Source organism: Salvelinus namaycush, chromosome 3 (assembly GCF_016432855.1).
Source record: "Salvelinus namaycush isolate Seneca chromosome 3, SaNama_1.0, whole genome shotgun sequence".
Classification (NCBI taxonomy): Eukaryota; Metazoa; Chordata; class Actinopteri; order Salmoniformes; family Salmonidae; genus Salvelinus; species Salvelinus namaycush.
The window spans coordinates 12,104,973-12,131,936 of NC_052309.1; the positions used below are offsets into that span (position 1 = coordinate 12,104,973).

The 26,964-nt window shown below is 42.1% G+C and overlaps 1 protein-coding gene across 1 annotated transcript in view; it reads right to left on the reverse strand.

Moving 5' to 3' along the window:
- Positions 1–5,181: 5,181 nt before the first annotated feature.
- Positions 5,182–26,964, reverse strand: part of LOC120044212 (calcium/calmodulin-dependent protein kinase type IV-like) — a 35,125-nt gene continuing 13,342 nt past the window's right edge. Inside the window, exons 2-11 of the mRNA XM_038988809.1 lie at positions 14,733–14,811; positions 14,565–14,627; positions 14,378–14,460; positions 14,204–14,276; positions 11,072–11,162; positions 10,726–10,800; positions 10,284–10,359; positions 9,546–9,672; positions 8,020–8,172; positions 5,182–6,386 (exon numbers count right to left, since the gene is read on the reverse strand). Coding sequence (XP_038844737.1) covers positions 6,216–6,386; positions 8,020–8,172; positions 9,546–9,672; positions 10,284–10,359; positions 10,726–10,800; positions 11,072–11,162; positions 14,204–14,276; positions 14,378–14,460; positions 14,565–14,627; positions 14,733–14,811 — 991 coding nt within the window. The 3' untranslated portion in view covers positions 5,182–6,215. The remainder of the gene's footprint in view (positions 6,387–8,019; positions 8,173–9,545; positions 9,673–10,283; positions 10,360–10,725; positions 10,801–11,071; positions 11,163–14,203; positions 14,277–14,377; positions 14,461–14,564; positions 14,628–14,732; positions 14,812–26,964) is intronic.

The window sequence follows — 26,964 nt, forward strand, 5'->3', positions numbered from 1 at the left end:
TTGATATTGAGATCTGTCTGTTACTTGAACTCTGTAAAAAATGTATTTGGGCTGGAATCTGAGGTGCAGTTAACTCTAATGAACTTATCCTGTGCAGCAGAGGTAACTCTGGGTCTTCCTTTCCTGTGGTGGTCCTCATGGGAGCCAGTTTCATCATAGCGCTTGATGGTTTTTGCGACTGCACTTGAAGAAACTTTCAAAGTTCTTGAAACGTTCCGGATTGACTGACCTTCATGTCTTAAAGTAATGACAGACTGTCGTTTCTCTTTGCTTATTTCAAATCAAATCAAATTGTAATGGTCACATACGCATGGTTAGCAGATGTTAATGCGAGTGTAGCGAAATGCTTGTGCTTCTAGTTCCTGCAGTAAAATCTAACAAGTATTCTAACAAATTCACAACAGCTACCTTATACCAAATAGAACCATCTTCTGTATACCACCCCTACTTTGTCACAACACAACTGATTGGCTCAAACGCATTAAGAAGTAAAGAAATTCCACAAATTAACTTTTAACAAGGCACACCTGGTAATTGAAATGCATTCCAGGTGACAACCTCATGAATCTGGTTGAGAGAATGCCAAGAGTGCGCAAAGCTGTCATCAAGGCAAAGGGTGGCTACTTTGAAGAATCTCAAATAAACACTTTTTTGGCTACTACATGATTCCATATGTGTTATTACATAGTTTTGATGTCTTCACTATTATTCTACAATGTAGACCTGACTGGGGCAAAGGTTCACCTTCCAACAGAACAACGACCCTAAGCACACAGCCAAGACAACTCAGGAGTGGCTTTGGGACCAGTCTCTGAATGTCCTTGAGTGGCCCAGCCAGAGCCATGACTTGAACCCCATCGAACATCTCTGGAGAGACCTGAAAATAGCTGTGCAGCAACGCTCCCCATCCAACCTGACAGAACTTGAGAGGATCTGCAGAGAAGAATGGGAGAAACTCCCCAAATACAGTTGTGCCAAGCTTGTAGCGTCATACCCAAGAAGACTCGAGGCTGTAATCGCTGTAAAATGTTCTTCAACAAAGTACTGAGTGCAGGGTCTGAATACTTATGTAAATGTGATATTTCAGTTTTTTCTAAAAACCTGTTTTTGCTTTGTCATTATGGGGTATTGGGTGTAGATTGATGAGGGAAAAACTATTTAATCAATTTTAGAATAAGGGTGTAACCTAATGTAACAGTATAACTTTAGACCGTCCCCTCGCCCCGACCTCGGGCGCGAACCAGGGACCCTCTGCACACATCAACAACAGTCACCCACGAAGCGTCGTTACCCATCGCTCCACAAAGACCGCGGCTCTTGCAGAGCAAGGGGAACCACTACTTCTAGGTTTCAGAGCAAGTAACGTAACCGACTGAAAGGCTGCTAGCGCGCACCACCGCTAACTAGCTAGCCATTTCACATCCGTTACACTCACCCCCCTTTCGACCTCCTCCTTTTCCGCAGCAACCAGTGAACCAGGGACCCTCTGCACACATCAACAACAGTCACCCACGAAGCGTCGTTACCCATCGCTCCACAAAAGCCACGGCCCTTGCAGAGCAAGGGGAACCACTACTTCTAGGTTTCAGAGCAAGTGACGTAACCGACTGAAAGGCTGCTAGCGCGCACCACCGCTAACTAGCTAGCCATTTCACATCCGTTACACTAACATATTTTACAAAGGCATGGACATCCCTGTTAGTGAGCATTTCTCCTTTGCCAAGATAATCCATCCACCTGACAGTTGATTAAACAGCATGATCATTACACAAGTGCACTTTATGCTGGAGACAATAAAAGGCCACTCTAAAATGTACAGTTTTGTCACACAACACAATACCACAGATGCTTCACGTTTTGAAGGAGCGTGCAATTGGCATGCTGAAAGCAGGAAAATCCACCAGAGTTGTTGCCAAAAAATGTAATGTTAATTTCTCTACCGTCAAATCAAAGTTTATTTGTCACGTGCGCCGAAAACAACAGGTGTAGTAGACCTTACAGTGAAATGCTTACTTACAGCCTCTAACCAATAGTGCAAAAAAAGGTATTAGGTGAACAATAGGTAAGTAAAGAAATAAAAACAACAGTAAAAAGACTGTGAAAAACAGTAGCGAGGCTATATACAGTAGCGAGGCTATAAAAGTAGCAAGGCTACATACAGACACCGGTTAGTCAGGCTGATTGAGGTAGTATATATATTCACATCATTTAGCAGATGCTCTTATCCAGAGCAACTTGCAGATGCAATTAGGGTAAAGCGGGCACATTGGCAGATTTGTCACCTAGTCGGCTCAGGGATTCAAATCAGCGACCTTTCATTTACTGGCCCAACGCGCTTAACCTCTAGGTGTAACATCGGTTACATAAGAAGTGGAGCAGATACGGGGAGTCAAACATTTAATAGGGAACAGACATAGAACAAGACAGGAACAGCGTCAGAACACGGGTAACACGGACACATGACAATCCCGAAGCAGGGAACAGACAGATAGTAATTGAGTCCAAGTGAGTCCAATGATCGCTAATGCGTGTGATGGGGGGAAGGCAGGTGTGCGTATTGATGGTGGCTTGAGTGCGTAATGCTGGGGATCCGAGCGCCAGGGGGAGGAAGAGCGGGAGCAGGCAATGACACTAGGCTAACTGCCGCCATCTATGTATGTACTATATATATATACACTGCTCAAAAAAATAAAGGGAACACTTAAACAACACAATGTAACTCCAAGTCAATCACACTTCTGTGAAATCAAACTGTCCACTTAGGAAGCAACACTGATTGACAATACATTTCACATGCTGTTGTGCAAATGGAATAGACAAAAGGTGGAAATTATAGGCAATTAGCAAGACACCCCCAATAAAGGAGTGGTTCTGCAGATGGTGACCACAGACCACTTCTCAGTTCCTATGCTTCCTGGCTGATGTTTTGGTCACTTTTGAATGCTGGCGGTGCTTTCACTCTAGTGGTAGCATGAGACGGAGTCTACAACCCACACAAGTGGCTCAGGTAGTGCAGCTCATCCAGGATGGCACATCAATGCGAGCTGTGGCAAGAAGGTTTGCTGTGTCTGTCAGCGTAGTGTCCAGAGCATGGAGGCGCTACCAGGAGACAGGCCAGTACATCAGGAGACGTGGAGGAGGCCGTAGGAGGGCAACAACCCAGCAGCAGGACCGCTACCTCCGCCTTTGTGCAAGGAGGAGCACTGCCAGAGCCCTGCAAAATGACCTCCAGCAGGCCACAAATGTGCATGTGTCTGCTCAAACGGTCAGAAACAGACTCCATGAGGGTGGTATGAGGGCCCGACGTCCACAGGTGGGGGTTGTGCTTACAGCCCAACACCGTGCAGGACGTTTGGCATTTGCCAGAGAACACCAAGATTGGCAAATTCGCCACTGGCGCCCTGTGCTCTTCACAGATGAAAGCAGGTTCACACTGAGCACATGAGCACATGTGACAGACGTGACAGAGTCTGGAGACGCCGTGGAAAACGTTCTGCTGCCTGCAACATCCTCCAGCATGACCGGTTTGGCGGTGGGTCAGTCATGGTGTGGGGTGGCATTTCTTTGTGGGGCCGCACAGCCCTCCATGTGCTCGCCAGAGGTAGCCTGACTGCCATTAGGTACCGAGATGAGATCCTCAGACCCCTTGTGAGACCATATGCTGACACATGCACATTTGTGGCCTGCTGGAGGTCATTTTGCAGGGCTCTGGCAGTGCTCCTCCTCGCACAAAGGCGGAGGTAGCGGTCCTGCTGCTGGGTTGTTGCCCTCCTACGGCCTCCTCCACATCTCCTGATGTACTGGCCTGTCTCCTGGTAGCGCCTCCATGCTCTGGACACTACGCTGACAGACACAGCAAACCTTCTTGCCACAGCTTGCATTGATGTGCCATCCTGGATGAGCTGCACTACCTGAGCCACTTGTATGGGTTGTAGACTCCGTCTCATGCTACCACTAGGGTGAGAGCACCGCCAGCATTCAAAAGTGACCAAAACATCAGCCAGGAAGCATAGGAACTGAGAAGTGGTCTGTGGTCACCACCTGCAGAACCACTCCTTTATTGGGGGTGTCTTGCTAATTGCCTATAATTTCCACCTTTTGTCTATTCCATTTGCACCACATCATGTGAAATTTATTGTCAATCAGTGTTGCTTCCTAAGTGGACAGTTTGATTTCACAGAAGTGTGATTGACTTGGAGTTACATTGTGTTGTTTAAGTGTTCCCTTTATTTTTTTGAGCAGTGTATATAGTTTGAGAGAGAGGGGTAATTCTGTAACATAGTGTATGTGAGAATACTACTGTCTATGCCCAGGGTAGTGCTCTCACCTTTGCACCACAGGATCCATAGATGCCCCTTACATTTCACTCTCTCTCCACGCTGACCTGTTACATACATTATACCATAGACATTGGTCAGTAAAGGGGCATCTTCCAGTACTCAGCGATGGAGACCACCCCACCTAATTCATCTACAATGTAGCGGAAACACTGGAAATGGTAGGTCACTAAAATAATTAAAAACATTTGTATACAAGTTCAAAAAGTACATAAGCCGTCTGATATACAAAACTGCCCAAACATATGTAACTTCATATTGTTTATTATTTTTTTTAAATCCTGCAGTCCTTACCAAATCAATGTTAATGGTAACCATTTTAAGACAACATTGAATTATTTAATGTTTCCTTGAGGATATAAAAGGAATATCAAGTTAATGTCTTAGAGCCTTAAGAGGCCTCTAATACTTCATTGTTTAACACAGATTACGTCCGTCATGTGATGTCAGCCAACTATAGTGCATTTCTAGACAACCGCAGCAGTTCAATTCCACATTCCTACATGCATTATTATCCACATCATTCCTTTATACTGAAGGCAAAAGCATGCTAAAATTCAATATACAGCTTTTTCTTTGTAGATTTAAAAAATCCTTCCATAACACGGCATGTCAGTTAATGGGTTAATTAAGCAATAAGGCACGAGGGGGTGTGGTATATGGCCAATATACCACGTCTGAGGGCTGTTCTTATGACGACACAACGCGCAGTGCCTGGATACAGCCCTTAGCCGTGGTATATTGGCCATATACCACAAACCCCCAATGTTCCTTATTGCTGTTATAAACTGGTTACCAATGTAATTAGAGCAGTAAAAATAATGTTTTGTCATACCCGTGGTATACGGTCTGATATACCACTGATGTCAGCCAATCAGCATTCAGGGCTCGAACCACCCAGTTTATAATGAGAGATAAATATTTGCACTAAGATTACAGCCTCTTCAATTGTATATGACAGAGGTGGGATATTTTTATCAAATAAAGCAGCAGCCTCAACCAATTTTGGCACTGAATAGCTAAATCAAATCAAATGTTATCTACTTATCCATTTCCCTGCAAATGGTGTATTTGGCAATAAAAACTGGGGTGCCTTTTCAGTTGTACACAACATATTTTGGTATACAAAAGTGAAAAGTTCTTAATGCTAAAACAACTCTACACTATGAAATAACCTTATGTTCCTTGAAAGTCAATTTGAATACAATCATTGTGCAATTGATTGATTTTAACATGTTTCTAATCTATTTCTTAAGATATGAAATATTTCTTACAAAGGGAGTGTAAAATCCAGTTAATAAGATATAATAAGGCATTCTCCTTAGAAGTTATAATAAAGGTTAAATTTATGACCACCTGGAAAATGTGTCCAACCCGTTCTCCAGATACTGTAGACTTACTCAGCCAGTATTGAAAATCAACCTAGATCAATTCTTCAGTCTATATTCTGCCACCAAAGCAGCATGATGATTACCAGAACACATAATGATCTACTATTCCTTAATCAGCCAATTGTTATGAATTCATTTACAAACTGGCAAATTAATACTGGGAACACTTGGAGGCCATTTTGCAGTTATAACATGGTATAATGGAAGAGATGAACCATCCAATGAAGCTACTTGTGTGAGTTATGAAATGGGAATGTGCAGTAGTAAACTCTGATTTCACGTACTTTAAATACTTGTAGGCATGTTGTTCCAATGTACCGAGTCAATATGGTTGTACATCGTTTAATAAATCAGTCACATGCAATAAAGCCAGGCAGAGTATCTCCAGTACAGAAGGTGAGACCACATAGCTCCTCTCAGCAATTTCACAGTCCAACAGGAGGGTAGAATGCCTGCACAGGGTCACAACGACAGAGGAGATCCACAGTTAGGATCCTTCCTGGATCTTTGACTGTGATTGGTCGTTGCGTGGCTGCTCCTCTTGTGCCTCTTTCTGATTGGCGGAGTTGTTGCAATTGCTGTTCTTGCTGTTGTCAGCATTGCCGTGACTGCCAGCGCTGCCCAATCGTGACGAAGCCACCACGGCCTTTACTGCAGCCTGTCAACGAACACACAGTACACAGTATATCATTCATTGACACAGTTTAGGATTCATATGTAGGCCCACTCTGACTATGCTGATGAATCTAGGTATTATAGCGATCATGTAAACTCAGCAAAAAAAGAAACGTCCCTTTTTCAGGACCCTGTCTTTCAAAGATAATTCGTAAAAATCCAAATAACTTCACAGATCTTCATTGTAAAGGGTTTAAACACTGCACCTGTGGAACGGTCGCTAAGACACTAACAGTTTACTGATTGTAGGCAATTAAGGTCACAGTTATGAAAACCTAGGACACTAATGAGGCCTTTCTACTGACTCTGGAAAAAACCAAAAGAAAGATGCCCAGGGTCCCTGCTCATCTGCGTGAACGTGCCTTAGGCATGCTGCAAGGAGGCATGAGGACTGCAGATGTGGCCAGGGCAATAAATTGCAATGTCCATACTGTGAGACGCTTAAGACAGCGCTACAGGGAGCGGACAGCTGATCGTCCTCGCAGTGGCAGACCACGTGTAACAACACCTGCACAGGATCGGTACATCCGAACATCACACCTGCGGGATAGATACAGGATGGCAACAACTGCCCGAGTTACACCAGGAACGCACAATCCCTCCAACAGTGCTCACTGTCCACAATAGGCTGAGAGAGGCTGGACTGAGGGCTTGTAAATTTAGGCGTGTTGTAAGGCAGGTCCTCACCAGACATCACCGGCAACAACGTCGCCTATGGGCACAAACCCACCGTCGCTGGACCAGACCGGACTGGCAAAAAGTGCTCTTTACTGACGAGTCGCGGTTTTGTCTCACCAGGGGTGATGGAGGTGGAGGGTCCGTCATGGTCTGGGGCATTGTCACAGCATCATCGGACTGAGCTTGTTGTCATTGCAGGCAATCTCAACGCTGTGCGTTACAGGGAAGACATCCTCCTGCCTCATGTGGTACCCTTCCTGCAAGCTCATCCTGACATGACCCTCCAGCATGACAATGCCACCAGCCATACTGCTCGTTCTGTGCGTGATTTCCTGCAAGACAGGAATGTCAGTGTTCTGCCATGGCCAGCGAAGAGCCCGGATCTCAATCCCATTGAGCACGTCTGGGACCTGTTGGATCGGAGGGTGAGGGCTAGGGCCATTCCCCCCAGAAATGTCCGGGAACTTGCAGGTGCCTTGGTGGAAGAGTGGGGTAACATCTCACAGCAAGAACTGGCAAATCTGGTGCAGTCCATGAGGAGGAAATGCACTGCAGTACTTAATGCAGCTGGTGGCCACACCAGATACTGACTGTTACTTTTGATTTTGACCCCCCCCCCCCCTTTGATCAGGGACGCGTTATTCCATTTCCGTTAGTCACATGTCTGTGGGACTTGTTCAGTTTATGTCTCAGTTGTTGAAACATGTTATGTTCATACAAATATTTACACATGTTAAGTTTGCTGAAAATAAACACAGTTGACAGTGAGAGGACGGTTCTTTTTTTGCTGAGTTTATGTTTGTCTATGCTTGCATTCAAAATACATTCAAAGGATCTTGACACAACTACACAATCATGACATCAATAAATTAGACAAGGTACTACTTGCCCTCAATCACTGTACAAAATCCTATTGAGAAACGTTGTTTTGCATCTACCTTGAGTTTTCGGCGTGCATTGAACTCCTGCAGTTTCTTCTGAGCAGTGTCCATATGGGCTGAGTTAACTGCCTTCCCAGTCACCCAGGGGTGTTCCAGCGCTTGCAAGGTCGTCAGCCGTTTATTTGGATCCTGGACAATTAGCTTTCTCACCTACAGGACAGCAGTACATAATATATGGTTAGTAACTGGGTCACTGAGACTGAATTTATTATTTTCTTGGATGCTGTTTATGCAGGTTTCTGTCCACATAACAAGTCGGCCCAGTTCCTAATGTGGAGATAAAATTCAGAATGTACAGTAAGAGATGGATGTAGTCTGTTTGCCCTGCATTTCTAGTTACCCTCCTTTTTTACATTCTTTGATAATCAGACACACCAATATTTATTTTATTTAACTAGGCAAGTCAGTTAAGAACAAATTCTTATTTACAATGACAGCCTAGGAACGGTGGGTTAACTGCCTTGTTCAGGGGCAGAACGACATATTTTTACCTTGTCAGCTCGGGGATTCGATCTTGCAACCTTTCGTTTACTAGTCCAACGCTCTAACTACTAGTCTACCTGCCGCCCCCAACATGGACACACTCACACTGACATTTCACCTGGGAAACATTTCACCTGACCCAATGGTACAATTACAGATGATCCATTATATTGACCGCTCTAACAATGAAAAGAAACGTCTGCAAAAATGGAAGGCAGTCAGAAGGAGGCAAGATCAGGTGGGACCATTCTAGCCAATGGCACAACTCTGATAGAAAGTGTTTGTTTTCCCAAAGTTGCCGGGATGTCACATGTCCTATTTATATCAGTAAACTCGTAAAAACCTAAGCATTACGAAACTTCTATTCGATCAAATAAGGCACTGCATCTCAGTGCTTGAGGCGTCACTACAGACACCCTGGTTCGAATCCAGGCTGTATCACAACCGGCAGTGATTGGGAGTCCCATAGGGTGGCGCACAATTGGCCCAGGGTCGTCCGGGTTAGGGTTTGGCCGGGCTAGGCAGTCATTGTAAATAAGACTTTGACTTGCCTAGTTAAATAAAGGTAACATTTAAAAAAACAAATACATTTAAATTCAACACTCTCATTAACCTCCATACAAAACTCATCTCTTGGTGAGCAAAAAAAGACGAAAAGCACCACTTGCTGGAGAAGACAGATTGTGGGTCCAGTTATGCCTCTCGCTTGCCACTTCCTCTCTTCTACAATGCAGCCAGCAGGTCTCCCACGGAACTAGGTTTTCATTCTCCACCAATTACGGATTTATCAATTACGCCTAAGTACCAGGGGAACATTTTTGCCAGCGTGACTGTGGTAACCCCAGGGTAACCTCAGGACCCCAGGAGTGTCTTAACTAAGAACCAAACGGAAGCAAGCGGAACAAAACGGGATGGGACCAGCCTGAATTTGTCCAATAGAAACTCTAGTTTTCATTGAATAACATTATGCAACAGACAAAACTTTGTGCGACTGAATTGGCATCATGAATACACGCCTGGTAAAAGTCAATAAAACTCACCAGGTCCTTGGCGTTGAAAGACACATTGTCCCACCAGGGGGAGACAAACTCATATTCACAGTTGAGGATCCTCTTGAACATGTACTGGTCCCCTCTTTCATCGAAGAACGGTTCAAAGCCACATAGCCTTTCAGGGAGGATGAAATACGAGGCATACATCAACCACAGACAGCTCCTGTCTATTGATTCAATAGCTGGCTACAGTCTGACAGGATCTGATAGCCGCAGGGGCCTAAGCTACAACTCTATTAGAGGTGCAATCCTCCTTGCACTAAGGCTTTCTAGTCACTCTTATTCTCCCAGATTGATGTGCCTTCAAAATATGTTATTTTTACAGTTGAATATTCATTAACTAGTAGTGAGTCTGTATACCAGCGATTCTTCTGAATGCTGTTGCTAGCAGTTGCACTACCGTTTCCTGGCTTGCTGTATAATGGGGAACTCACAACCACATACTGAATCAAATCAAATATGTATACCAATCAGTATGTGAAAGAAACAAAATCACTCAGAAACTATACAACAGAATGCACCAACACCCTTGCTTCAGAAACCAAAATGGCCGAAATACAACTAAAAAGGGTCTGTAATTCCTCAAAGAAAGAACACACAAATTCTTGATGTATTTTTTTTTGCTGCTAACAAATTAACAAAACTGTTGAGTGTCAAAATAACCAATGTCTTTGAATGATGTGATTCAGGGTTCAAGTAAACTTTTGAGGGGCTGGTATCGCTTACAAGATATACGTGATAACTCCCACCGACCACACGTCAACCTCAGGTCCATAAGCACTTCCTCGCAGAATCTCTGGGGCTGGAGGGAGGGGAGGAAGGATAGATGGGGGGAGGGGGAGATGAAAAAGAGAAGAGCAGGATGGAGGGCGGGAGGGAGAGGCAGCACAAGGGGGAAGGAGAGAGACAGTGGTGAAAACAGAGTAGGGAAATCTTACTCAGTAATTATTTATCCAAGGAAAAATGTACTATGTAGTATGTGGATAAACATTACAATATACACCCTGTCCTCATGGTAACCTTCTCTGCTCAAATCTTGGCAAGTTAAGCATGCAACCAAAACAAGAAAAATCTGCTTGGTCTGAAATGGCAATCTCTAGTCCTGTAGCTAGCAAATATTATGTTCCAAGTGAATGAAAAAGCATCACAATAATGGGTTACAACTTACCACAGTATCCTGGTGTACCACAAACAGTCTTCATTGTGACCTGATCATCGATGACCTTCGACAAACCAAAATCAGCTGCAAAATGAGAGACAGAGCTATATTAAAAATGATGCCTCTTTCTGGAAGTCCTAATATCTGGTATTTAGAATAAAATAGTAGAATAGAATACCAGTAGAATAGAAAATAGTAATAGATCATTCCAATAGAATATAATCGTTGGCATTGATTTCCTAATTATGTCTGATCAAGTCAGTTCTGCCTCTGATAGCACAACAGAGTCAATGGATGTTCTTGTGTCTTTGATAATCGTAGTGAATCCCACAGTGTATTGAGTAACCCCACCAACCTATTTTGAGGGGAGCATCTGGTGCTGCGGTAGCGTATAGGAGGTTCTCAGGTTTCAGGTCCCGGTGCACCACGCCGTTCTCATGCAGGTACTGGATAAAGACAAAGACACAAGGCAACACCATAGCACCCAGGTGGCTGTATGACTCCTACACACGTCTTGTGCTATTGATTTGTCTGCTGGTGTGTATGGAGCTGGACTGTTTGGGGATTTAGCACCGCCGAATGAATCGGTGCCCGCTCCCACAATTCATTTTCTACAATTCATTCCTGCTTTATAGTGCACTGTTGAAAATGGTCTATGGATAAACAAAATGCAAAGTTGAATTATCTTATCATTGCCTATTCTGAGCTGTGTATTACACTGTGTGTGTGTGTGTGTGTGTGTGTGTGTGTATCAGTCACCAGATGCCAACCCAATTGAACACTGCTGGAGTGACACCTGAGTAAGCGTTTTCCACCACCAACAATTTGTTTTGGTGGAAGAATAAAGTCGCCTCCCTCCAATAGAGTTCCAGAGACATGTAGAATCTATACCAAGGGGCATTGAAGCTGTTCTGGCAGCTCAACACCCTATTAACACACTTTATGTTGGCGTTTCCTTTATTTTGGCAGTTTCCTGTACACTGTGCTATGATACTGTGTACTGGACGTACGCATGATTTAAAGTATGTTTTAAACTATTCTTGGGTTTAGCGAGTACTTTCACCAGTGTTAACACAGTAACTCATCAAACAGTTACTGTGGGACATAGAAGTCTACCCAGTTACAGAAAACAGCAGCACAAGGCAGCTACCTTGATAAGCAGCTACCTTGATAAGCAGCTACCTTGATAAGCAGCTACCTTGATAAGCTGGATAAGGTATAGAGTATAGACCTACTCTACAGCTCACTGTCTTTATAATGACATCTGTTTGTAAAGCAACCTATTGTATAACTTATCTTCTGTACACTGTGGGTGGGTTAGTGGTTATGCAAATCCCTAGTTTCTTATGTAACATTAAGCTGTTAAAGAACCACATTCCATTCCACTGGAATGAAAATGCTAAGCATCAAGGTTAGTACTGAATGAGCTATCCTTATTATGCAACAAAACAGTAATATTTTCTCATTGGGAATGGCTAGGTTGAATAGACCTCGTTCACAGTGAATGAAGGCATCATTTTCTCCCCACACTATGTATTGTGACAACCCCTCGGTGTAATGGCTCTGTGATGTCAGAGGGGAATTCTCCTCTCCTGCACAAAGCTCTATGGAGCTGACACAGATAAGGTGTCCTCTCTCATCTGACAAGTATAGTGTGGGATGGAGGGATGAAGAGAAGGCAGGAGGGAATACAGTAGCCCCCACCACACATACCACCACAGATATCTCAGGTCTCCCACGGCTGCCATAGCACCACTCAAAATAAGATTTTCTGGCCAATAGGCCAACGACACAGCTCGGTGTTCTCATTGACAGTAGTTCTCTTCTGCCAGAGAAAGTAAAGTACATGAGAGGTGGGCGAGGCGATGTATTTGGCCAATGAGGAAAATATTACCTCTCAATCTTAAGTCTCAACATCAAGAACCTTACCTAGCCTAATATCACCTTTTACAGTAAACAACTTAACGGATCTAAAACGTGGTTCCAGATTCTCCGTGTCCAAAATAATAAACACATTGGGATACTAAGATAACACCAAATGAGATGCCTATAATAAAGGACTCAAATCTGTCACTAACAGAGTGGGGATTTGAGTGTAGACGTGCCAGTGAGATTGGCCGGACATGAGGCTACCAAGATGCTCCACTGGGACGTTAGCTAGATATCCAGATGGCTTTGATCATGTAACAGACAGACTGCAGAACCTCTCCGCCGTTTCCGAAGTGGCCGTGTGCACTGTAAATACATCACTCCCAATCAACATGGAACAGAGACTTCCTCGACAACACAAGGAAACGTAAAAAATATCTGGAGGCTTCAGAAATCCCGTTTTTTTGTTGGTGACTGAACAAGGGAGAGTTCTTATAGAAATCATTTGTTTACATGTTGCTTATAAGTGCATTTCACACTACTTTTGGATTATAATTGGATTTTAAGGCTCGTATGAATGTCCTGCTTAATATAATGTTTGTGTCATCATCGCAAATCAACTGCATTATACTTAAAAAACACTTCAACTTCAACCAGTAAAATGGCTCTTTGGCTAGCCTATATCAATGAGTGTTAGCATTCTAGCTAACAACTGCTGCATCCAAAATAGTTATTTTGCAAAGATCACAACCAAATATAATCTTAGCGACTGTTCAAGCAAGAATCAAAACATAATTGTAAGCCTATGAGAACCCAAAACATGTATTCTGTTTAGAAGTAATAAAAATACATCTAGGCTATGTTGGAATGGGCGCAGTTGGCGATGGCTTTCTTACTGCCGCGCGCATGTGTGCGTGACATCATTGTGTCGTGTACTGGAAAATTGATTTATTTAACTAGACAAGTAGGTTAAGAACAAATTCTTATTTACAATGACAGCCTTCCGGGGAACAGTGGGTTAACTGCCTTGTTCAGTGGCAGAACGACAGATTTTTACCTTGTCAGCTCAGGGATTCAATCCAGCAACCTTTTGGTTACTAGCCCAACTCTCTAACCACTAGTCTACCTAACGCCCAAAGGAAAAGGGTCTATGTGTTAAAAAAATCGTTGTTTAACTATTTAATCTCCTTAGCAACAGCAATCTAACAAAGGATCATGGAATACACTAACATGGGAATGCCTGTTCAACAGGACTCCTAACATGAGGAAGACAGACATATGCCTTGGTCCATGTTGATGAGATGTCAAAGATAGCTCAGTGAGAGACAGACACATGGTTATGTGATGACTCAATGAAATCCAGCATACTTGATCCATTTACACTGTTGGTCCAACAATGCTGGTTCAAATGATAGTACATTTAGGATTTGATTATGGAAAAAGTTTTCTATTGGTGCCATTTTGTTCTTTACAATGTATAGATAAGGGGACAGGCTGAGTGAATGTGTGATGGTGTCCCCCAGCTATGCAGGTCAAAAGCATTACAGTATGTCAAGAGTTTGCTAGACATTTATTAGCCTACTTTCTGACAGGTGTCAGAGGAAGGAAGTCAACTTACTGCAACAGCTTCTAATACTTGTATGACAGCATCAGCAGCATCCCGCTCAGTGTAGAAGCCCTTCTCCACAACCCTGAGAGAAAAACATGTTGTGATTGTTGTAACAAAGGAATGGTACAGTGTGTGTGGGTGTGTGGGTGCGTGTGCGTGTGACCATTAAGGCAGTTAACTAACCTTTCAAATAGCTCTCCTCCAGTCACAAGCTCCAAGACCAGACTGATCTCTGAAGGGGTCTCGAAGATCTCTTTTAGTTTGATCTGAAAGAAATAAAACAAAAAACATAAATTCAGTATCAATAAAAAACATAATAACAATCGTTAATTCTATGCAAGGACAGCACAAAAGTGTGTAGAACCCTTACAATGTTTGGGTGAGAGAGTCGAAGTAGAACACCTATCTCTGTCCTTACTATCTTCTTATCCACCTGCAGAAACAAAACAGAACTGGGTTAAGGAAGAAACATGTACCTGTTGTACTCTGGGTAAAAATATTACACTAAGAATATGATGAACATCCAGTGAGAACTCACTGTTTTCTTCAGTGTTTTCACTGCGTACGGCTTCAGTGTTCCCTTCTGTCGACATCTGCACACCACCGACGTCGCTCCCCTAAATGCAGAGGGAATACACAGTTAAGCTACAAGAACAACTGTCAAGTGGGTAGGGAGTAGCAACACATTGTGCACAACACCCAAGATACTAACTCCTGGGAAATGGTGAATAGGCTTTGATGTAGTTCTTCTGTACTTCCATTATGGCTGGGTAGCCTACAGTGGCTACAATCTTAGAAAAAAAAGAGTTCCAAAAGGGTTCTTTGGCTGTCCCCATAGGAGAACCCTTTTAGGTTCAAGGTAGAACCCTTTTGGGTTCCATGTAGAACTGAAAAGGGTTGTACCTGGAACCAAAAAGGGTTATCCTATGGACAGCCAAAAAACCCTTTTAGGTTGTTTGAATTGTACTTCCATGATGGCTGGTTAGTACAATTCTCCAAAATAAACTAGGCAAATTCCATAGACCTATGCAGTACAACAGTAGTAGGCAGACATGGAGATTAGGCCTATATTCCTTCAGGTTTAAACATTGCCATGTGTTCAGTTGAAATGGGTCAGCAGTTCGTTCACCTGAGCCACTAGCTCTGGGAAATGAAAATCCCTGGGCCTCTCAGTGTAGGAGTGCTGATCTAGGATCTGTTTGGCCTTTTAGATCATAATGAATTTGATTATATGGACAGGGAGGACTTGATCCTATATCAGCACTCCTACCCTAAGACAAAGCTAACTAAGATCTACTTTAAATGTATTCAAACATAACAAGTAGTACTGTTAATTCTGAATATAATTCCACTTTGCACATGTCATCTTTTACAGGTACAACCTGACCCTGCTAGTGTCAGAGGAGTTGATAATGAGAGTTTAAAGAGAAGATTCCTTTAATGGGTCCAAGAATGCAAGAGGAATACACACTGTGCTGCAGTATGGATGTATATAAAAAGGTAGGCTAAATTCCAATGTGCAAATACATCTAATTTGGCTGCACAGCTTACAATTAACAGGAAGAGGGAAGAGGCAGAAAGCGAGAAAGTGAGAGATAGGCAGCTTTTGTGTTCAGAGGAAAGCATCTGGGCTCTCAGGTGTCCAGACCCCAATATTCACCATTACTACAGAACACTCTCTCTCCCTCTCTTTCTCTCTCTCCCCCTCTCTTACTCCCACACACCTCCACTCTGCCTCTCTCTTTCTCTCCCTCTCCCACACATTCACTCTCTCTCCTTCTCCTGCCTCTCTCCCACACATTCTCTCTCTATTTCAATATACAGTGCATTCGGAAAGTATTCAGACCTCTGCCCTTTTTCCACATTTTGTTACGTTACAGCCTTATTCTAAAATAGATTAAAGAAAATCTACACACCATAATGACAAAGCGAAAACAGGTTTTTGGAAATGTTTAAAAAAGTATTAAAAATAAAAAACTGAAATACCTTATTTACATAAGAATTCAGATCCTTTGCTATGAGAATGGAAATTGAGCTCAGATACATCCTGTTTCCAATGATCATCCTTGAGATGTTTCTACAACTTGATTGGAGTCCACCTATAGTAAATTCAATTGATTAGACATGATTTGGAAAGGCACACACCTGTCTATATAAGGTCCCACAGTTGACAGTGCATGTCAGAGCAAAAACCAAGCCATGAGGTCGAAGGAGTTGTCTGTAGAGCCCCGAGACAGGATTGTGTCGAGGTACAGATCTGGGAAAGGGTACCAAAACATTTCTGCACCATTGAAGGTCCCCAAGAACACAGTGGCCTCCATCATTCTTAAATGGTAGAAGCCTCCATCATTCTTAAATGGTTGTCCTTCCTTCCAGAAGGACAACCATCTCTGCAGCACTCCACCAATCAGGCCTTTATGGTAGTGTGGCCAGACGGAAGCCACTCCTCAGTAAACGGCACATGACAGCCCGCATGGAGTTTGCCAAAAGGCACCTAAAGGACTCTCAGACCATGAGAAACAAGATTCTCTGGTCAGATGAAACCAAGATTGAACTGTTTGGCCTAAATGCCAAGCGTCACATCTGGAGGAAACCTGCAACCATCCCTACAGTGAAGCATGGTGGTGGCAGAATCATGCTGTGGGGATGTTATTTAGTGGCAGGGACTGGGAGACGAGTCAGGATCGAGGAAAAGATGAACGGAGCAAAGTACAGAGAGATCCTTTATGAAAACCTGCTCCATAGCACTCAGGACCTCAGACTGGGGTGAAGGTTCACCTTCCAACAGGACAACAACCCTAAGCACACAGCCAAGACAACGCAGGAGTGGCTTCACGACAAGTTTCTAAATGTCCTTGAGTGGCCCAGCCAGAGCTCGGACTTGAACCCGATCGAACATCTCTGAGAGACCTGAAAATAGCTGTGCAGCAACGCTCCCCATCCCACCTGACAGAGCTTGAGAGGATCTGCAGAGAAGAATGGAAGAAACTGTAACGGCAGCCTTCCTCCTCTTCGTCTGAAGAGGAGGTGTAACAGGGATCGGACCAAGACGCAGCGTAGCTCGTGTTCAACATGTTTAATTACAAACAAAACTGTGAACACTTACAACAATTACAAAATAACAAAACGTGGCAAACCGAAACAGCCCTATCTGGTGCAGAGAAAACACAAAGACAGGAAACAACCACCCACAATCCCCAACACAAAACAAGCCACCTATATATGATTCCCAATCAGAGACAACACAAAACATCTGCCTCTGATTGAGAACCATATTAGGCCAAACATAGAAACGGACAAACAAGACACACAACATAGAATGCCCACCCAGCTCACGTCCTGACCAACACTAAAACAAGCAAAACACACAAGAACTATGGTCAGAACGTGACAGAAACTCCCCAAATACAGTTGTGCCAAGTTTGTAGCGTCATACCCAAGAAGACTCAAGGCTGTAATCGCTGCCAAAGGTGCTTCAACAAAGTACTGAGTGTAGGATCTGAATACTTATGTAAATGTGATATATATATTTTTTTAATTTAAAATAAATTTGCTACATTTTCGAAAAACCAGCTTTTGCTTTGTCATTATGGGGTATTGTTCCACACCTTCTCTCTCTCTCTCTCTGTCTCTCTCTCTCTCTCGCTCTCTCTCTTCTCTTCTCTTCTCTTCTCTTCTCTTCTCTTCTCTTCTCTTCTCTTCTCTTCTCTTCTCTTCTCTCTCTCGGCCAGTGGGGAATACCATCACGGCTGGTCCATGTGAACAGACATAAGGCAGGCATGACAGCCAGGTCACAGCTTCAATCCAAGCACAACAACATCCAAGAGTCTGAGGAGGAAAGCTAGACTTGGACTGTACTCTATCATTGTGTAATGGAGCTCAGGGGCAAAAGCTAGGCCTATCTGAGCAGATGACGCAAATCAAATAAACAATCATTGCAAAATATCATCAAATTGTCATCAGGCTGACTAGATGACCTCATCCTAGCGCACCCTCCTCCCTCCTAGGATCCCTCCCTGTAACGTCTACAATGCCTCATTTTGTTAAATCATTAAATGTTAATGTCGTACAGAACAGAGGGATCTATATTCATGGTTTTGCCCTGCTTGTATGAGACCACTTTACTGCACGAGGTTGAAAAGACCCTTCATTGGCAAAGGAGTAAGAGTTTGAAATAAACAATGAAGAAGTGAAGAGGTAATATCAATCAACACTTAGTGCAGTCTAGGCCTGTGTACACACTCCTTCCAAAAAAAAGAACATTGAAAGCTGATTTGACCTGAACAAAGGGACGTCTTGTATTATCATATCCTCCATTTTCCTTATGTTATCGTCCGACAAAATATGTCTAAATGTCTGAGTCAGTTCTTGAATAAACAACCCATTTATTCCATTCATTTACTCATTCATTTTAATCGATGCATGCCTTAATCCACTTTATAAATCCACCTCCTAATTCAACTTCTTCAAGGATTGTTTCTGTCATCCTTATTCCATGATTTTCATGAATTATTTAACATTGTGTTGAACCTCTCAACCTTAGCAGAGATAAGCATTATTTCATCCTGAAGTCATTGTACAGACAGCAGATGAGTGAAGATGCTGGTTCATTTCGCTTGGAAAGATGACACCCTGAGAATGAAGCTTATTGTTGCTGTCAGTTCTAGTGCTAAGCTGTACAGACTGGCAACAGAGATCTACATATCCACTAAACTGAACAGAGATCTACATATCCACTAAACTGAACAGAGATCTACATATCCACTAAACTGGACAGAGATCTACATATCCACTAAACTGAACAGAGATCTACATATCCACTAAACTGAACAGAGATCTACATATCCACTAAACTGAACAGAGATCTACATATCCACTAAACTGAACAGAGATCTATATATCCACTAAACTGAACAGAGATCTACATATCCACTAAACTGAACAGAGATCTACATATCCACTAAACTGAACAGAGATCTACATATCCACTAAACTGAACAGAGATCTACATATCCAAAAACTGAACATAGATCTACATATCCACTAAACTGAACAGAGATCTACATATCCACTAAACTGAACAGAGATCTACATATCCACTAAACTGAACAGAGATCTACATATCCACTAAACTGGACAGAGATCTACATATCCACTAAACTGGACAGAGATCTACATATCCACTAAACTGGACAGAGATCTACAAATCCACTAAACTGAACAGAGATCTACATATCCACTAAACTGGACAGAGATCTACATATCAACTAAACTGAACAGAGATCTACATATCCACTAAACTGGACAGAGATCTACATATCCACTAAACTGGACAGAGATCTACATATCCACTAAACTGAACAGAGATCTACACATCCACTAAACTGAACAGAGATCTACATATCCACTAAACTGAACAGAGATCTACACATCCACTAAACTGGACAGAGATCTACATATCCACTAAACTGGACAGAGATCTACATATCCACTAAACTGGACAGAGATCTACATATCCACTAAACTGGACAGAGATCTACATATCCACTAACCTGGACAGAGATCTACATATCCACTAAACTGAACAGAGATCTACACATCCACTAAATTGAACAGAGATCTACATATCCACTAAACTGGACAGAGATCTACATATCCACTAAACTGGACAGAGATCTATATATCCACTAAACTGAACAGAGATCTACACATCCACTAAACTGAACAGAGATCTACATATCCACTAAACTGGACAGAGATCTACATATCCACTAAACTGAACAGAGATCTACATATCCACTAAACTGAACAGAGATCTACATATCCACTAAACTGAACAGAGATCTACATATCCACTAAACTGAACAGAGATCTACATATCCACTAACCTGGACAGAGATCTACATATCCACTAAACTGAACAGAGATCTACATATCCACTAAACTGAACAGAGATCTACAAATCCACTAAACTGAACAGAGATCTACATATCCACTAAACTGAACAGAGATCTACATATCCACTAAACTGAACAGAGATCTACATATCCACTAAACTGGACAGAGATCTACACATCCACTAAACTGAACAGAGATCTACACATCCACTAAACTGAACAGAGATCTACATATCCACTAAACTGAACAGAGATCTACATATCCACTAAACTGAACAGAGATCTACACATCCATGCAGGAACACGCACACTCACACAGAGAAATTAGCTTCTGCTATCATCAGATTCAGAAATGCTTTTATCTGATAAGGGATTCAATTGTCGGATCATTTACAGTTGAAGTCGGAAGTTTACATACACCTTAGCCAAATACATTTAAACTCAGTTTTTCACAAATCCTGACATTTAATCCTAGTAAAAATTCCCTTTCTTAGTTTAGCTAGGATCACCACTTTATTTTAAGAACGTGAAATGTAAGATTAATAGTAGAGAGAATGATTTATTTCAGCTTGTATTTCTTTCATCACATTCCCAGTGGGTCAGAAGTTTACATACACTCAATTAGTATTTGGTAGCATTGCCTTTTAAATTGTTTAACTTTGGTCAAACGTTTTGATTAGCCTTCCACAAGCTTCCCACAATAAGTTGGGTGAATTGTGGCCCATTCCTCCTGACATAGCTGGTGTAACTGAGTCAGGTTTGTAGGCCTCCTTGCTCGCACACGCTTTTTCAGTTCTGCCAGCAATTTTTCTATAGGATTGAGGTCAGGGCTTTGTGATGGCCACTCCAATACCTTGACTTTGTTGTCCTTAAGCCATTTTTCCACAACTTTGGAAGTATGCTTGGGGTCATTGTCCATTTGGAAGACCCATTTGTGACCAAGCTTTAACTTCCTGACTGATGTCTTGAGATGTTGCTTCAATATATCTACATAATTTTCCATCCTCATGATGCCATCTATTTTGTTAAGTGCACCAGTCTCTCCTGCAGCAAAGCACCCCCACAACATGATGCTGCCGCCCCCGTGCTTCACGGTTGGGATGGTGTTCTTCGGCTTGCAAGCATCCCCCTTTTTCCTCCAAACATAACGGTGGTCATTATGGCCAAACAGTTCTATTTTTGTTTCATTAGACCAGAGGACATTTCTTCAAAAAGTACGATCTTTGTCCCCATGTGCAGTTGCAAACCGTAGTCTGGCTTTTTTATGGCGGTTTTGGAGCGGTGGCTTCTTCCTTGCTCAGGTTATGTCGATATAAGACTCGTTTTACTGTGGATATAGATACATTTGTACCTGTTTCCTCCAGCATCTTCACAAGGTCCTTTGCTGTTGTTCTGGGATTGATTTGCACTATTCGCACCAAAGTACGTTCATCTCTAGGAGACAGAATGTATATTTTTCCTGAGCGGTATGACGGCTGCGTGGTCCAATGGTGTTTATACTTGTGTACTATTGTTTGTACAGATGAACGTGGTTTCTTCAGACATTTGGAAATTGCTCCCAAGGATGAACCAGAGTTGTGGAGGTCTACAATTTTTTTCTGAGGTCTTGGCTGATTTGTTTTGATTTTCCCATGATGTCAAGCAAAGAGGCACTGAGTTTGAAGGTAGGCCTTGAAATACATCCACAGGTACACCTCCAATTGACTCAAATGATGTCAATTAGCCTATCAGAAGCTTCTAAAGCCATGACATTATTTTCTGGAATTTTCCAAGCTGTTTAAACACTCAGTCAACTTAGTGTATGTAAACTTCTGACCCACTGGAATTGTATACAGTGACTTATACGTGAAATAATCTGTCTGTAAACAACAGTTGGGGAAATTACTTGTGTCATGCACAAAGTAGATGTCCTAACCGACTTGCCAAAACTATAGTTTGTTAACAAGACATTTGTGGAGTGGTTGAAAAACAAGTTTTAATGACTCCAACCTAAGTGTATGTAAACTTCCGACTTCAACTGTAACTATCAGATTGTTCTTCTACATCAAGGCCAGAGCGCTCCATCCCAGATCATCAGTGATGAGTTCCAGTAATCGACTAATGGATCATATTCATCATTCTGGAATGGCCATATCCATCTACAGCACCAAGATAACATCAGAATGGGTTTATTGGGGGGAAATCTGCAAAAGTAAGTCACACTGAAAGTAGGACATTTAGTAGCAATGAACAAGACAAACTCATATAGCTAATCACATAAACAAATTTATATAGCAAATCCCATAAACAAGGTCATAAAGCTAATCCCATAAACAAAGTAATATAGCTAATCCCATAAACAAGTTTATATAGCTAATCCCATCAACAAGCTCCAATTGCTAATCCCATGAACTCAAAATGCAACAGTACTTTAGGTGGGACAATATTGCATTTAGGAGGGAATAAAAGAAAACCCGACCCTAGGCAAAAGCAGTGACATTGATACATTGTGGGAGGCAACAAGTATGCCAAGGGAGACTAAATAAAAGTGGGCACAATTGTTTGAAATGTGAATGTTTGTCATACTCCTTTATTTTAAAGCATCTTCATTTAATTCTCTACAAAAATCTTAATATGGTACAAATTATATGAGTTAAGATAAGAACTGTCTATGAAGAGGATGACACAGACAAGAGGATTGTCATTTATTTATTTTATTTAACCTTTAGTTACCTACACATTAGGATAATAATAATAAAGCATCTGCAATCTGAATGGCATAATACGATCCCCCTGGAAACCACACTGACCTCACCCTCTTCAATTAATAAGTGACATGCAGAATCCACTCCCATTTATATCACCATTATGAAGTGAGACAAATGTCAGACAAGTGGAATATGATGACTGCAAATGTCACTCACAACTTAAGATAGACAACCTTATTTCAGATGCCCATTGTTTAAAATAAATGTCTCATTAATCTTTTACACAATTGATGGTTGTCGTCCTCACCAGGACTGTACAGGATTAGTGCCTATCATGTGGCTTTACACAGCATGAATGAAAATAACAAATTAACTTCAATTTAAAAAACGACTGGTTCTTTTCAATCATAGTTATTTGAATTTAACACATGTAGAGCTTTAATAAAATTAATTTGTCGTAAAGTGCATTACAGCAAACAGGGCCTAAACCCCCAAAAAAGAGATTTATATTATTAATGCTACTCAACAATATGACTATGTAACTACAACTGTAGAAGTTATACCGATTGAATGAAACTCAAATAAACCCTCAAGCTTTTCTAAACCAACAAAACAAGTAATCTGAATGAAGGCATATCTTTGCTGTTGCAGCTCATTGCTGTCTGCCTTTAAATAACACAAGCTGCTCCTGTTTCAGTGTTGTACTCACACAGCATTATGTAATCCCAGCAGAGATGCTGCTGCTCCTCTCAGGAGCAAGACGAGCTACATTCATGCATTCAGCTGGGGCCACTGCCTGTCTGCTCAGACACAGAGCCAAATAGCTTCCCTCTGGACTCCGATTCAGAATGCTCAAAGTCCAAAACTTTAACTGTGTGTGATGGTATAACTGGGGCTAGGAATTATTCCAGACCACGTGATTTGAGCATGGAAAAACTTGAGCCCTAGGTAGGTAGCCCATAATGATTCCTGATCAGAGTAAACACCTGGCCCTAGTGATGGTATAAGTGCTCTACCCAGAGACATGTCAAGCTACAATTGAAGTCGGAAGTTTACATACAATGGCCACTCCAATAATTTGACTTTGTTGTCCTTAAGCCATTTTGCCACGACTTTGGAAGTATGCTTGGGGTCATTGTCCATTTGGAAGACCCATTTGCCACCAAGCTTTAACTTCCTGACTGATGTCTTGAGATGTTTCTTCAATATATCTACATAATTTTCCATCCTCATGATGCAATCTATTTTGTTAAGTGAACCAGTCTCTCCTGCAGCAAAGCACCCCCACAACATGATGCTGCCACCCCCGTGCTTCACGGTTGGGATGATGTTCTTAGGCTTGCAAGCCTCCCCCTTTTTCCTCCAAACATAACGGTGGTCATTATGGCCAAACAGTTCTATTTTTGTTTCATTAGACCAGAGGACATTTCTTCAAAAAGTACGATCTTTGTCCCCATATGCAGTTACAAACCGTAGTCTGGCTTTTTTATGGTGGTTTTGGAGCTGAGCGGCCTTTCAGGTTATGTCGATATAGGATTCGTTTTACTGTTGATATAGATACTTTCGTACCTGTTTCCTCCAACAGCTTCACAAGGTCCTTTGCTGTTGTTCTGGGATTCATTTGCACTTTTCACACCAAAGTACATTAATCTCTAGGAGACAGAACGCGTCTCCTTCCTGAGCGGTATGACGGCTGCGTGGTCCCATGGTGTTTATGCTTGCGTGCTATTGTTTGTACAGATGAACGTGGTACCTTCAGGCATTTGGAAATTGCTCCCAAGGATAAACCAGACTTGTGGAGGTCTACACATTTTTTTCTGAGGTCTTGGCTGATTTCTTTTGATTTTCCCATGATGTCAAGCAAAGAGGCACTGAGTTGAAGGTAGGCCTTGAAATACATCCACAGGTACACCTCCAATTGACTCAAAGGATGTAAATTAGCCTATCAGAAGCTTCTAAAGCCATGACATCATTTTCTGGAATTTCCCAAGCTGTTTAAAGGCACAGACAACTTAGTGTATGTAAACTTCTGACCCACTGGAATTGTGATACAGTGAATTATAAGTGAAATAATCTGTCTGTAAACAATTGTTGGAAAATTGCTTGTGTCATGCACAAAGTAGATGTCCTAACCGACTTGCCAAAACTATAGTTTGTTAACAAGAAATTTGTGGAGTGGTTGAAAAACTAGTTTTAATGACTCCAACCTAAGTGTATGTAAACTTCTGACTTCAACTGTATATGTTCAACATTGAACTCGCCAGCGCTAAGAGATATTTTGTCACTTGTCAAGCTTGCAGGCATATAGTTAGTCTGATCATACACCAGACATTAACACATCGGCCTCACCTTACAAAGTGTAAGACCCCCTATAGTAACAATCCGGTTTTTGGTACTGTTAACTCCTGTAGGCTAAACCCATCTGAGCCAACATGGATAGCCTATATTCAACTTTAAGTATAATGCAATGGGCTCTTTTTTCGGCTGGCGTTAAGGAGGCACTAGTGTCACACGCACGTTACTTTGAAATTTCGTCTCACCTGTGGGGAGAGGGGCATTCTTCCTACCAAACCACATGACCTCCAAAACAAAGGTCATGTGGTTTGGTAAGAAGAATGCCCCTCTTCCCACAGGTGTGATTACTACCTCTGATGGTTTAGAGCTTGAGGTAGTCACCTCATACAAGTACTTGGAAGTATGGCAAGAAGGTACGCACCGGCCGTCTCTCAACACATAGCAAAGCTGCAGGCTAAAGTTAAATCTAGACTTGGTTTCCTCTATCGTAATCGCTCCTCTTTCACTCCAGCAGCCAAACTAACCCTGATTCAGATGACCATCCTACCCATGAAAGATTACGGAGACGTAATTTATAGATCGGCAGGTAAGGGTGCTCTCGAGCGGCTAGATGTTCTTTACCATTCGGCCATCAGATTTTCCACCAATGCTCCTTATAGGACACATCACTGCACTCTATACTCTGCTGTAAACTGGTCATCTCTGTATACCCGTTGCAAGACCCACTGGTTGATGATTATTTATAAAACCCTCTTAGGCCTCACTACCCTCTATCTGAGATAGCTGCAGGCCTGATCCTTAACATACAACACCCGTTCTGCCAGTCACATTCTGTTAAAGGTCCCCAAAGCACACACATCCCTGGGTCACTCGTCTTTTCAGCTCGCTGCATCTAGCGACTGGAACAAGCTGCAACAAACACTCAAACTGGACAGTTTTATCTCAATCTCTTCATTCAAAGACTCAATCATGAACACTGTTACTGACAGTTGTGGCTGCTTTGCGTGATGTATTGTTGTCTCTACCTTCTTGTCCTTTGTGCTGTTGTCTGTGCCCAATAATGTTTGCACCCTGTTTTATGCTGCTACCATGTTATGCTGCTGCCATTTTGTGTTGCTACCATGCTGTGTTGTTGCTGCCATGCTATGTTGTGGTCTTAGGTCTCTCTTTATATAGTGTTGTCTCTCTTGTCGTGATGTGTGTTTTGTCCTATATTTTTATTTATTTTTATTTTTAATCCCAGCCTCTGTCCCCGCAGGAGGCCTTTTGCCTTTTGGTAGGCCGTCATTGTAAATAAGAATTTGTTCTTAACTGACTTACCTAGTTAAATAAAGGTTAAATAAAATAAAATACAAATAAAAAACTGGCAATTTACAGGGGTGTGGAAATATTTGAGGCGTGCCCTTAAAAACATGATCCAAAGTGCTATTTTCAGGCAGCGCTTGTAGGGATATTTAAGACCAACCAAAAGCTAGTTTTAGCGGTAACATAGTTGGTTATGGCATGAATTTTGACAGTGGAAACACAGCCTATTCAGCCGTGACGCACACTGCCCATATGCGCATGGAACAATATGTGATATGGGGCCTGTATACTTCATATTTATAAACATCAAACGCTCATGCTTCTTCCCCATTTCATTTTATTTGATTAAAAACCAAGCATAGCCTCCCCTACTCTCAATTAAGTCTGTTTTCTTTTTGTCCTGCCCAATATAATCAAGTAGGCTAGTCAAGACCGTCAATAAAGGGTTTGGCTCCTGAGACCAGTTGGAAATAAATCTTAATCACCAAAGCAGTATTAAAATATAAAGTTTGAGAGGATTAAAATCGTGAGCTGACATTCCATTTTTATCTACTCTATGTATTGTAGGCAGGCCTACACTATTTTA